This window comes from Diospyros lotus, chromosome 11 (genome assembly GCF_014633365.1).
Source record: "Diospyros lotus cultivar Yz01 chromosome 11, ASM1463336v1, whole genome shotgun sequence".
NCBI classification, from domain to species: domain Eukaryota; kingdom Viridiplantae; phylum Streptophyta; class Magnoliopsida; order Ericales; family Ebenaceae; genus Diospyros; species Diospyros lotus.
In genome coordinates, this window is record NC_068348.1 from 26,632,083 (window position 1) to 26,643,256 (window position 11,174).

At 35.4% G+C, this 11,174-nt stretch overlaps 2 protein-coding genes across 2 annotated transcripts; both read left to right on the forward strand.

The window, feature by feature from the left end:
- Positions 1 to 1,489: 1,489 nt before the first annotated feature.
- LOC127813165 (uncharacterized) lies at positions 1,490 to 6,250 on the forward strand. The gene is made up of 3 exons (XM_052353971.1): positions 1,490 to 2,711; positions 4,932 to 5,421; positions 5,938 to 6,250. Exons 1-3 carry the CDS (start codon positions 2,365 to 2,367, stop codon positions 5,965 to 5,967), a joined length of 867 nt encoding a protein of 288 aa, XP_052209931.1. The 5' UTR covers positions 1,490 to 2,364; the 3' UTR covers positions 5,968 to 6,250.
- A 773-nt stretch (positions 6,251 to 7,023) lies between these two features.
- On the forward strand, positions 7,024 to 10,972 carry LOC127813166 (uncharacterized). The gene is made up of 2 exons (XM_052353972.1): positions 7,024 to 8,190; positions 9,992 to 10,972. Exons 1-2 carry the CDS (start codon positions 7,844 to 7,846, stop codon positions 10,464 to 10,466), a joined length of 822 nt encoding a protein of 273 aa, XP_052209932.1. The 5' UTR covers positions 7,024 to 7,843; the 3' UTR covers positions 10,467 to 10,972.
- Positions 10,973 to 11,174: the final 202 nt, after the last annotated feature.

Below are 11,174 nucleotides of genomic sequence, written 5' to 3' on the forward strand. Positions count from 1 at the left end.
TTCTGATTGATATCATAGATTTGAATCATTTTATAAACAAAAGAATTCAAGATTCAAATCCCAAATAATAAAAGTATTAAAAAAAACTCCTAAACTACTAAGGTATTGCCAAGGTGACGATGAAAACACTTGACTTTTACATCATAATATGTTAGTACACTTATTTTTATAAACAAGGGTATGGCACAAGTAGGATGCAAAATGGCTAAATACATATTTTTCTTCGGTGTTTTATTGTGATTATTTAAATTTTTTATTATTTTAATTACACTTTTAAATTATATATTTTCAAGTTAATTACATACTTCAATTAGAATATACAACACTCTGCACTAAAATATTCAAATTACCCTTCATATTACCACCATCTTTCATATAGCTTCTTCCTTCGATGGTTGATAACAAGGCATGTGCGAGCTAATGGCTATGGCGGAAGGTGTAGAGGCCATCGTCAATCAAGAAAGGTAGAAGGTGAAAAGATGAAGGTGTGAACAATAACAGAAGGCGAAAAAATGAAGACGTCGACTATGATAGAAGATGTAAAGGCCGTCGTCAATGGTGATAGAAGATGAAGAGGCAAAGGTGTCAACGGTAGCAGAAGGCATCGGCAAAAAAGGTTATTGGAAGACTTACAGGTCTCTCGAAAAACCCTCTCCTAAGAGTCTCTTGAGCTCTTTGTGACTCTTTTCTTTGCTTTTATATATTGTTTTCTAATTTTAATTTTATTTTTAATGGACCTTGATCCATTACACATTAATTGCTCCTTACCCTTTTTTCTTACTAAAAAACAATTGCATATATACAAATACTAGATTACAAATTAAATAATAACATAATGTGCATTATTATATATATTATATTATTTTTATTTTATTTATAAATAAAATTTATTTCTTAAATTTAAATGTGAGGAATGAATGAATTAGTTAATAATCAAATTTAACTTTTAAATGAATAAAGATAAATTCTCACATTTATGGATTAAAATTATTATTTAATATAATTCCTCACATTTATTAAGTAGTTTTCAAATTTGTTATTTAAATAACTATCAAAAATATAAATTTATTTTATCAGGCCAAAACTATTTAACATTATTATTTAATATTTTTAAAAGCCAAACTTGTTATTTAACGTTTATTTTTAAATATTATTTTATATTATAATTTAACATTTATTTTATAATACTAATACCAAATTTTTTATATTCAATGTGATATTTAATATTAATAGTTAATAATTATTTACTAATATTGTAAATAATATCAGTGAATAATTAATTAATCATTAATACTAATATCACGTAAAATATTAAAATTTCGTGGCCCATAATAATAGTTTAGAAGTATAAATATCAAATCTGTATCCCTCTACGTCATGGTTGTCATGGCGGCTCCATACGATAATGTTTACCGAAGTTGGTAGGTAAACCAGATATATATATATATATATATAATACATACATGGGAATCAAAACTCGGATCTTCTCCAAAAGTTGGGACGTCATGACCCTGCGGATGGACACCGATGCCCCATCAACACCAACCCATCCGACGGCCAACGTTTCTTGACGAGTCAACCCTATCACCATGATCCACTGCCTACACTCTGTTCATCCCTGTCAATGATGTTTATATAATTTCTCGTCGCTTTTGTCTTTTCCTTTTCAGACGGACCCATTGATCGGGATCTGATCCCTCGCCTCAACCCACAATAATTTACCCCCTCCCTCGTTCTATATTTCCTTTCTCTCTGATTTTGAGTATTTTGCTTTTCTGGGTCCTCAACTCATCATTCCACAATCAAAATTATTCACCCACGAAAATCATCGATTACATATGTAAGTACATCTATACACACCCTTTAAGGCGCTGAACAATACATCCAAGTTAGAACTCAATTGTGTTATTGCACGTGTTTGTGCTCAGTGCTCGGAAGTCGGCTCTGTTTCAATATTTACGGTACTGCCACCGGAAGCTTCTTACCCAGCCTCTGTTTTTGACTTTGTTGTTGAATCTAACGGCGATTTGGACTTTCTAGACGTTTAGTTATGATAATTTGTAGTCTTTGAATGGATGCACAAGCTTCTTCAATTCCATCTGTTGTCAAAAATATGATTTGGGGGATTGCTTTAGCAAAGTTATTTGAATCTGGAGCTTGGCTTTGTTTTGAACAACAACTGGTTGGTTGATTCCAACAAAAGGGCGAGCTTTCTCAACACTCCGTTTTAGAGTTGGAATTGGAGGCTTGTTGGTGTTTTGAAGAGGAATCTAACAGTTTTCAGGAAGATTCATTTATATCTTTTGTGTAATCATTTTGAGAGGTATTTGTGAAACTAAAGAGTAAAGATTAAGAGGGAAAAAGATGGGTTCTTTCATGGGTCATGTTCTGCCAGGAACCTTGTTTCTTGTGATTGGGCTGTGGCACATTTGGAGCTCTGTGGTCCGGTTTGCATCAAACCCCAAATCCTTTCGGGTAAGGATTTGGAATCCGGTGCCAGGGTTTGATGGTAGGATTAAGTATTTGGAGATTTACATTGTGGCAATTGGTGCTTTTATTGATCTGTGCATAGAACTTTTGTATTCAACCCATCTCAAGTTCTTTGTGAATGGTATCTTGAACCCCTCCCACCTGAACGATTTTGAGCACTCGGGAATGCTTCTCATGTTCTTCATCTTCGGGGTCGTCACTCTGCTCTCAGAGAAAACCAGGTCAGTCTTTTTCCAATCTAATATTCTTAGAATTTTTTATATCTTCTTATTCGTAATCTGTTCAGATTTGTGAGGATAGAGGAAATGCAAAGAAAAGTTTGGGTCTTTGATTGTATGCTTGGGTTTATCAATCTAAATGTGCACTCTGGCTTGCTTAACTTGAGCTATTCGCATTTGAGAAGCCAAACAGTCCAAATTACAAGCGTTAAAGCTATTAGCACTGGAAATGGAGGATAAATATTTTAGGCTCTTATGGAGATGACAAAGATGGTAATCCAGTTTGCAATCTGGTTTCTACGAGATGTAATTGATTGCCTCTCGGAATTTAGTCAGCATTTCCATTAGAAAGCGTTTGATTTACATTTGTGTGATACTGTAAAGGGAAAACCAAGGAGAATAACTGAACAATGGTAGTGTCTTATGCGTGTACTGTCAAATTGGAAGCAGAATTCGGACTGTATCTATTAATTCCACTCACATGCGGACATAGTTTTGTCTTTACAATGAGCTTTAGGGTATACCTCAGCTAGTTAAATTTGCAAACATGGGAAGTATATATTAAGAATGTAATTTAGCACTTAATTATTCTCTAACTTTTGGTTTCAAGAAAAAATTGGTGCCATTATTCTCCTCTAGATCCAACCTTGTGAAGAAGAAATGGGCTCACTTTTAATGTTAATGACAATGGATTCATGTCTGGGTTACTTTTCGGGATCAAATTCCTTTTGAACGATCTCTGTCATAGTGATGATGTAGGCATTAAGTGATAAGAACCATCCAAGTTCTGCGTATAAACATTGGTCAGTGCTATAAATTTAAATTCCAGAAATCTGCATTATATCAATATTTGCCTTTAAACTATGGTGACACCTTTTCTCATTAAACAATAGTGAAAAGTCAATTTTCTTTTTTAAGAAAAACTACAGTGACATATCTTAGTTGTGGCTAAGTTGTGAGCCATGGGCAATCTAATGGAGAACTTTGGAAAGCAAGTCTATATGTTTCTATTTGACTTCTTCCAATGTATTTCCTTGGTGTTACCTGTCAATTAATGCTTGCTTTTTGGACATTTTGGCCTCTCCATGTTTCTAGGAACTTGCAGAACCATTTTGTTAGGAATTACACTTAAAAGCATCCCTGGTTGTAACCATTGCAAATTGCAATGTTGTATCTGTAATAAATCATCTTTGAACAATATAGCCAGATGGCTGGGGATGGAGAAATTATTTTACACGAGGAAAACCATGAGTGGACGGCTCACAGTTGCCTGTAAATTAAAAGCAGTCAGCGCAAATAATCGTTATACATATTTTAAGTTCAAGTGGAGGTTGATTTATCGTTGATCTGAGCATCCGCTAAGTTAGAACTGCATGGGTGAAAACTTATGGTTACTTCACCAGTTTGAATGAAAACCATTTGACTATAGGGTCACAACAACAACAACATATCCAGCCTTTATCCCACTATGTGAGGTCGGCTACATGAATTCTAGACTTCTACGTGGATTACGCCCCAACAGATAGTTTGTTTAGAATTCATATTTGGACCCGACTAGATTTTACGCTGGCTGTCGGCTACCTAACGCAACCCTCCTTCTTTATCCGGGTTTGGGATCGACAGTGAATAACATCCTCTGGCGGAGTAATGATGAAATGAAGTTTCAACACCATCTTCATATGGAGAAGTTTCATGAGATGGTGGTGAATGAAGATAATTGATATAGTTGTGTTTCATCACTTAGTTGACATGGTGAAACCAACAAATACAATATGGAAACACAACAATACTATAGGGTCACAATAGAGCAAATTTTCAGAAACTTGTAGAGATTTGTCTCTTCTATTCAACGAATTTAAGATTATAATGGGTTTGGAGAAGTCACCTGCAAAACTAACAATTTAGAAGATTCATATGGCTTTTTAACAAAATCACATGGCTTTATAATAATTTTTAGCATCAATAAACCTAGAATGCCTTAATTCTTTCTGAAGTTCACTTTGTGGGGCGTTTTAGGTGCTGATCTGCCTGTGGAATAATTCTTGTTTCAGTTTGAATAAATGTTAAAAGCATAAGGAGATTCTTCTTCAGGTTAGTTAATGAGGACATGCAAGGGCTAGTCAGACAACTTACTTAAACCATTTGAAATATTTGTAAGCTTCTTAAAATTTCATAACTAGATTTCGCTTTCAAAGTTGAGACTAACACATCTTCATTATTCAGCTTTCTTCCCTTGGCAGAAGGAGCTCTGTGCTTGATTGCCGCCACAGCATTCTGTGCAGAGTACGTCTTGTTCTACTTTCATTCAACCACTCACAAAGGCCTCGAGGGATACTACCATCTTCTCCTTGTCCTACTAATAGCACTCTGCATTTTGTCCACTGTTGCGGGAGCCCTCTTCCCAACCAGCTTCCCTGTTGATCTGTGTAGTGGCATTGCAATTACTCTCCAAGGTCTCTGGTTCTATCAAACTGCGTTTACTCTTTACGGCCCCATGATGCCTGATGGTTGTCAACTCAAGGAAAATGAAATTTTATGCAAGACAATGGACTACCAGGTCCAAGGCGAGTTGCTTGCTAGCTTCCAGCTGTTTGCCATTGTGTTTGGTGTCCTTGTTATGGTTGTCCTGTCATACATTTATGCAGCTTCAAGATCCGAGCATCTGGATCTGAGAAGCTTGGAGGCAGCAGGGGATCAACTTGAGGAGATTAAGGTAGGTCATGCAGATTTATTTAATCATTCATTCCCTTAGAATCATCCTTCTTATTTCCTTCTCTGCCCCTTTCACTTTTCCTTTGTTTCTTCATACATTTTCTCTGCTCCTAATCGAAGAGTCGGCCTTGGAAGCCATTCCCATGGGGGAATTGCAAATCTGTTGTGTTCAACCATAGTAGTAGTTAAAAGTCACTTTAACAAAATACTTTTATGGTTATATTGTGGATGCAAATGGCATTAGAGCAGCATTAAAGGATTAACTTAGCTATGAATGGTGTGGATGGTGCCATTGGAGTGCATGGTATTATCTGTACGTTGTTTTGAGTTTTGCTGCCTTTTTCGGACCATTAACAGCACAAGGGCATTGTGGTAATTCCGGCAGGTCGGACACAGCAATGGGCCTGCACTTTTGGGCATACTGTCATTGTTCAAACTAAGACAAAAGCACTGTATCCATAATATAATGATTGAGATATTGTTGAATTCATACTAAGATATATTTGCCATTTTTCAGGTTTCTAATGCTTTTGTGGTGCAAGATTGATGATGCTAAAGTTGGGCGGAGGGGGGATTCATAAACTGAAGCAGCTGGCTAGCTGTGTTGTGGAATTATTAATTACTCACAGTCACAGGAATGGGAAGGAACCATGTGAAATAGGATTGCATCCTTACCACGAACATATTCTTGTAAAAACGGATGTGAGTTTTATAATATATTCATTTAAAAATGAGATTTTAGCATTTGGATGGGAGGGAAATCAGAGAATGGTACCCACCACCACAATTGGAGGTTCCATTTGGTGGTGAAAATGAATTGTTCATTTATTTAGCCCTTTCTCTTCTGGAAGATGGAATTCTTCTCACCTATAATATTTCTCTACCATCTAAATCACTCTGAAAGCCTTTGGTGGCAATAAGGCTCGAGCGACCAACCTATTAGTATTGCTGCAACTTAAAGTTTGTGAGCCCTCATCTTTGAAAGTACTGTGAATCACTTGATTATAAAGCTAAATAAAACTAAACAATAGAGAATTTAAAAGTAGAAATTGAATCAAATATCTCCTCTCAAAATAGAAAAAGATTGGGCAAATAACCAAAAAAAAAAAAAAATCAAATCTTTTTTGTGAATTTGTAACTTTTCAAATTTTTAATTTTGACAATTATATGCAATTTTATCCGATATTTAAAATTGATTTACAAAGTATATTATTGCTGACATGACACATAACATATTATAAAAATAAAAATATGACTGAAACTTACATGTACACATTAGAATTTTTTTTAAACTCTGTTTATTAATTTGAATTAGTTATTTTATTTTTTATATTATTATTTTTTTTATGTATATACGTAGATTTCACTCATATTTTAAAAAAAATAATTAAAATTACAAAATAAAGATTAAACTAAATTAACGTTAACAATTGACCTTCTTTGAAGGCTCAACGCATCATTGTTACAATTCTTGTTTTATAATTTTTTTGGAACTTAGTTTAATTATAAGTTTTATTTTTTTTATATATAATTTTTTAAATGATATAGCTTTCTTATTTATATGAAAGTTTTAGTACTACACTTTGTTTAGATGAAAACAAAAATTAATAAAATTAAAATTAATACATTGAAAATTCATAAAATTGTAATAAAAAATTAAAATATGTATAACTGTGCAGGCAAGTTCAGAAAAACCCCTAGGAATTAGCCGCAACAGAAGCAACCACCTGTCAAATCCTTTGCCAACATCACGCAGTCACTAATTACATATACCTGTAGCCTTCTTAGCTGAACACAGGGAGTGATTTGGATCTCAATCTCATCCACTCTTGCAACTTTTTCAGCTCTCTTTCTCTCCAAAAAGTTCAGAGTGATCCGCTTTTTGGGCACTTATCATTCCCAATTCAAGGCTCTGCTGCCCCCGAATCATCAATCCCTAATGATAAGTATTCCAATCTCATATCACTTGTACATAATTTCATTTTCGTTTAGGGAAATCCGAGCTAGCTATTTGGTATTGCCATGGAGAAAGCTTTTTGCAAGTTTATGATAAACACTCTGTTGTTGACTTATTTAGAGCTGAAAGCTTGGATTAGTTAAGATTCAGACGGTGCATGAAACTGAAACTAAAACTGAAACTAAACTGTCAGCAATTGAAGCCCACAACTGTATTTTTTCTTGTAGAGGATGAATTTATATGGTTTGGGAATTGGTTGTGGTTGAATCGGAGAAAAGAGCAAAAAGTTGTAGAGATTGAGCTGTCTTGAAGAGAAGAAGAAGGAGAAGAATTTTGTAGTATTCTCTAATGTATGTTTAGTTAAAGAATTTTGTTCAGAATGCAGTTCTCATTATAAAAAAAAAAAGAAAAGGGCCCATTCCTTGCTTTGATTGATTATTAGAGACGAGGGGAGAGAGGGAGAGAGATGGGGTCTTTCATAGGGCATATTCTTCCAGGGACATTATTTTTTGTGGTTGGGATATGGCATGTGTGGAGCGCAGTGTTCCGATATGTGTCGAACCCCAAACTTTTTCGGGTTAGGGTTTGGAATCCTGTGCCTGGTTTTGACGGAAAGCTTAAGCACTTGGAGCTTTACATTATAGTGGTTGGTGGTTTCATTGACTTGTGTATAGAGCTTCTGGTTGCTACCCAACTCAAATTCTTCGTTCACGGTGTCTTGGACTCATCTCACATGAACAATTTCGAGCATTCTGGCATGCTTTTCATGTTCTTAATCTTTGGTGCCGTTACCCTGCTCTCCGAGAAAACCAGGTCAGTGTTTCTCCTATTTGATATTCTAGCCTCACCATTTCCTTGTAATTTCAAGCAAAATCTGTTTCTTTTCTTTTTTTGGTGAAACTGTGGCAAACCAAAACAGTTTGGATCCTTGGTTATTCTTCTGATGCCATATTTGGTAAAACAACAAAAGTACTAGAGTAGGAAGTTCATATTTTCTGTAATTTTCACTTCCTCTGCCCAGTAATTGAACTAGACCTGGGACAAACGTGTCAGAATGGACAGATGATGATGTAAAATATGAAGATTTCATTAGAAAGCTGAAATGTGAATGATTGACCTCAGGACTGTCCATTATACAAGTATTTGTTTGGCATCATTTTTAAGTAAATTTTAAAAGGAAATCAAGTAGGAAAATAAATGATGAATTGTATAATGTGATGCATGTTCTTTTAGAAGAGGATCAGATAGGACGTTGCCTTTTTCTCTTGCTTAACTAGATTTTTTATTAGCCCTCAATCTAGTTTACTGTTTAAAACCCACTGATATTACTGATTTGCAGTGTACTTCTTCATCCTTGCAATTTGAGAGACACGGTCCTTTTGACATTGCCATGTTATTAGAAGTCTTACCACACCAGTTTCTTGATAAATATAAACACAAAGTAGCAAATATCAAGAGTTAGATTATTTTTGCTTGTAAAATTTTTGAATAACCCTTTGATTCATTACTTTGGTTAAACTTGGAGGTGGAGTTCTAAATTTTTAGGGAATAAACCTAAGTTATAGCAAAGAATTTATTGTAACAATATTTAACCACTCGAGACCATTGTTTTCTTGTCCTTTTATTTGTCTATCACACTTGCCTCACAGATGAGGAAAAATGATGAAGTCTTTTGATTAAGAGATTGTTGCACCCTTCATTTGACCATTTCTAGATAGTTTGTGGGTGAAAATTACCACACCAGTTTCTTGATAAACTAGCAAATATCAAGAGTTAGATTATTTTGCTTGTGAAATTTGTGAATTACCCTCTGATTCATTACTTTGGTAAACTTGAAGGCGGAGTTCTAAATTTTTAGGGAATAAATCTAAGTTAGAGCAAAGAATAAATCTAACAATATTTAAGCACTGGGATATATTGTTTTCTTGTCCTTTTATTTGTCTATCACACTTGCCTCACAGATGAGGAACAATGATGATGTCTGTTGATTAAGAGATTGTTGCACCCTTCATTTGACCATTTCTAGATAGTTTGTGGGTCAAATTTTATATTTTCTGCCTGGTTTAGTGCAGAACAATTGGTAAAAGGTTCAGGTCTAGAACTTTTTCAAACCTTCAGGGATGCCTCTGTTATTAACACAAACTAAAATCATTTTAAGGCTTGAAAAACTCTTAGAACTGAAGGGTTTTAGTGTAATACATTCGGAGGCACGGTTGCAAAATTTCCATAGCTTTTCAGGTTAAACAAAAGTAATATGGTTACATCCCTCCCGAACTTCATTATATTGGATTCTTTGAACTACATTCATTACCATTCATTCTTTAATTTATTATAGGACTGATCTCATATTACGTAAGGATGACTGAGCAAAAATAAATGATAAGTCACTTAAAAATATCTGTTAAAATAGACATGTATAGGATTCATGCCCGACTAGCATGCCTGATACCATCAAATCGATCACACTTCACAAGGATGATTAAGAAGCTTGATCCAATACATTAATCCCCAGTTCTTGTCATGTGCTGTAATTTTCAATAGCTGAAAAATGATATGCAAATAACTATACTTTTCTTTCAGAAGCAAGGCTAATACTTTCTTCGCTCTTCTTCAGCTTTCTTCCCTTGCCTGAAGGAGCTTTGTGCTTGATTGCAGCCACTTCATTCTGTGCAGAGTATCTTCTATTCTACTTCCACTCGACTACCCACCAGGGCCTTGAGGGATACTACCACGTGATCCTTGTCCTCCTAATAGCCCTCTGCATTTTATCATCTGTTGCAGGAACGCTCTTTCCAACTACCTTCCCTGTCGATCTGTGTAGCGGCATTGGTATAACGCTGCAAGGCCTCTGGTTCTATCAGACTGCTTTTACTCTGTACGGGCCAATGATGCCAGTTGGTTGCCAACTCAAAGGAGATAAGATCTCATGTCACTCAATGGAGAACCAAGTTCAAGGCGAGCTGCTTGCTAATTTCCAACTATTTGTGATTGTGCTTGGTGTCCTTGTTGCAGTTGTTGCATCATACTGGTTTGCGGCTGCGAGGTTTGGTCATTCTGATCTCAGAAGTTTTCATGCAGCTGAGGATTGACTGGGATCATGTTAGGATTTGAATTGGGCCAAAGCCCAAGCCTGTTTATCGGTCTTCTCTCCATCCATGTCCTTGGCCCACACATATATATTCATGTAATTTGGGGCAAATGAGTAGAGAGCATTTTGAAGGCAACACATATGAGCAGCAGGCGCAAAAACAGAACGCCAAAAAATGAAGGCTCTTAACGATCAGAACGGAGAAGAAGAGGATAAGACATTTTTCGATCTTGTCTCACAGTATGTGTATATCTCTTGGGGTTTCCTTTTAAGTGAGAGATTGGTGAAATTGAGTGCTGGGATGCTTGAGTATGCTGGAGCTTTGTACTCTGTTTGTTTTGTCTTCTTGATTTGGTTTGATTTCTGATTTGGGAATGGCCGTAAGGATCTTGTGCATGTATTATGTAAATCCCTTGTTCATATTCATATAGTGAATTGACTAGAAGTGTAAACCTCTGTTGTGAGTAGGATTCGTTTGAATCTAAACATGTATATGATTCGTTTGAATCTGAACATGTATATATTGTGTTCTTGCGCGCGCGTGTTGTGTGGTTCACTTCTATTTATTGGATTGGTACTACTCTTGGCTTTGTGGTGGTGTGGCCGATTACAAGGAAAATACAACATGTCAAAATAAGGTAGATACTGTCTTCTAGCTTATATATAATTTGATTTGGAGTTCGTTCTTCTTCCCTTCTCTTCATCTTTA

Excerpts from the sequence above, each read along its gene's own strand:
- LOC127813165 (XM_052353971.1), top strand. The coding sequence starts at position 2,365 with ATGGGTTCTTTCATGGGTCATGTTCTGCCAGGAACCTTGTTTCTTGTG. Across the intron at positions 2,712-4,931 it reads CTGCTCTCAGAGAAAACCAG|CTTTCTTCCCTTGGCAGAAG; the intron begins GTCAGTCTTTTT and ends TTCATTATTCAG. Across the intron at positions 5,422-5,937 it reads ATCAACTTGAGGAGATTAAG|GTTTCTAATGCTTTTGTGGT; the intron begins GTAGGTCATGCA and ends GCCATTTTTCAG.
- LOC127813166 (XM_052353972.1), top strand. The coding sequence starts at position 7,844 with ATGGGGTCTTTCATAGGGCATATTCTTCCAGGGACATTATTTTTTGTG. Across the intron at positions 8,191-9,991 it reads CTGCTCTCCGAGAAAACCAG|CTTTCTTCCCTTGCCTGAAG; the intron begins GTCAGTGTTTCT and ends GCTCTTCTTCAG.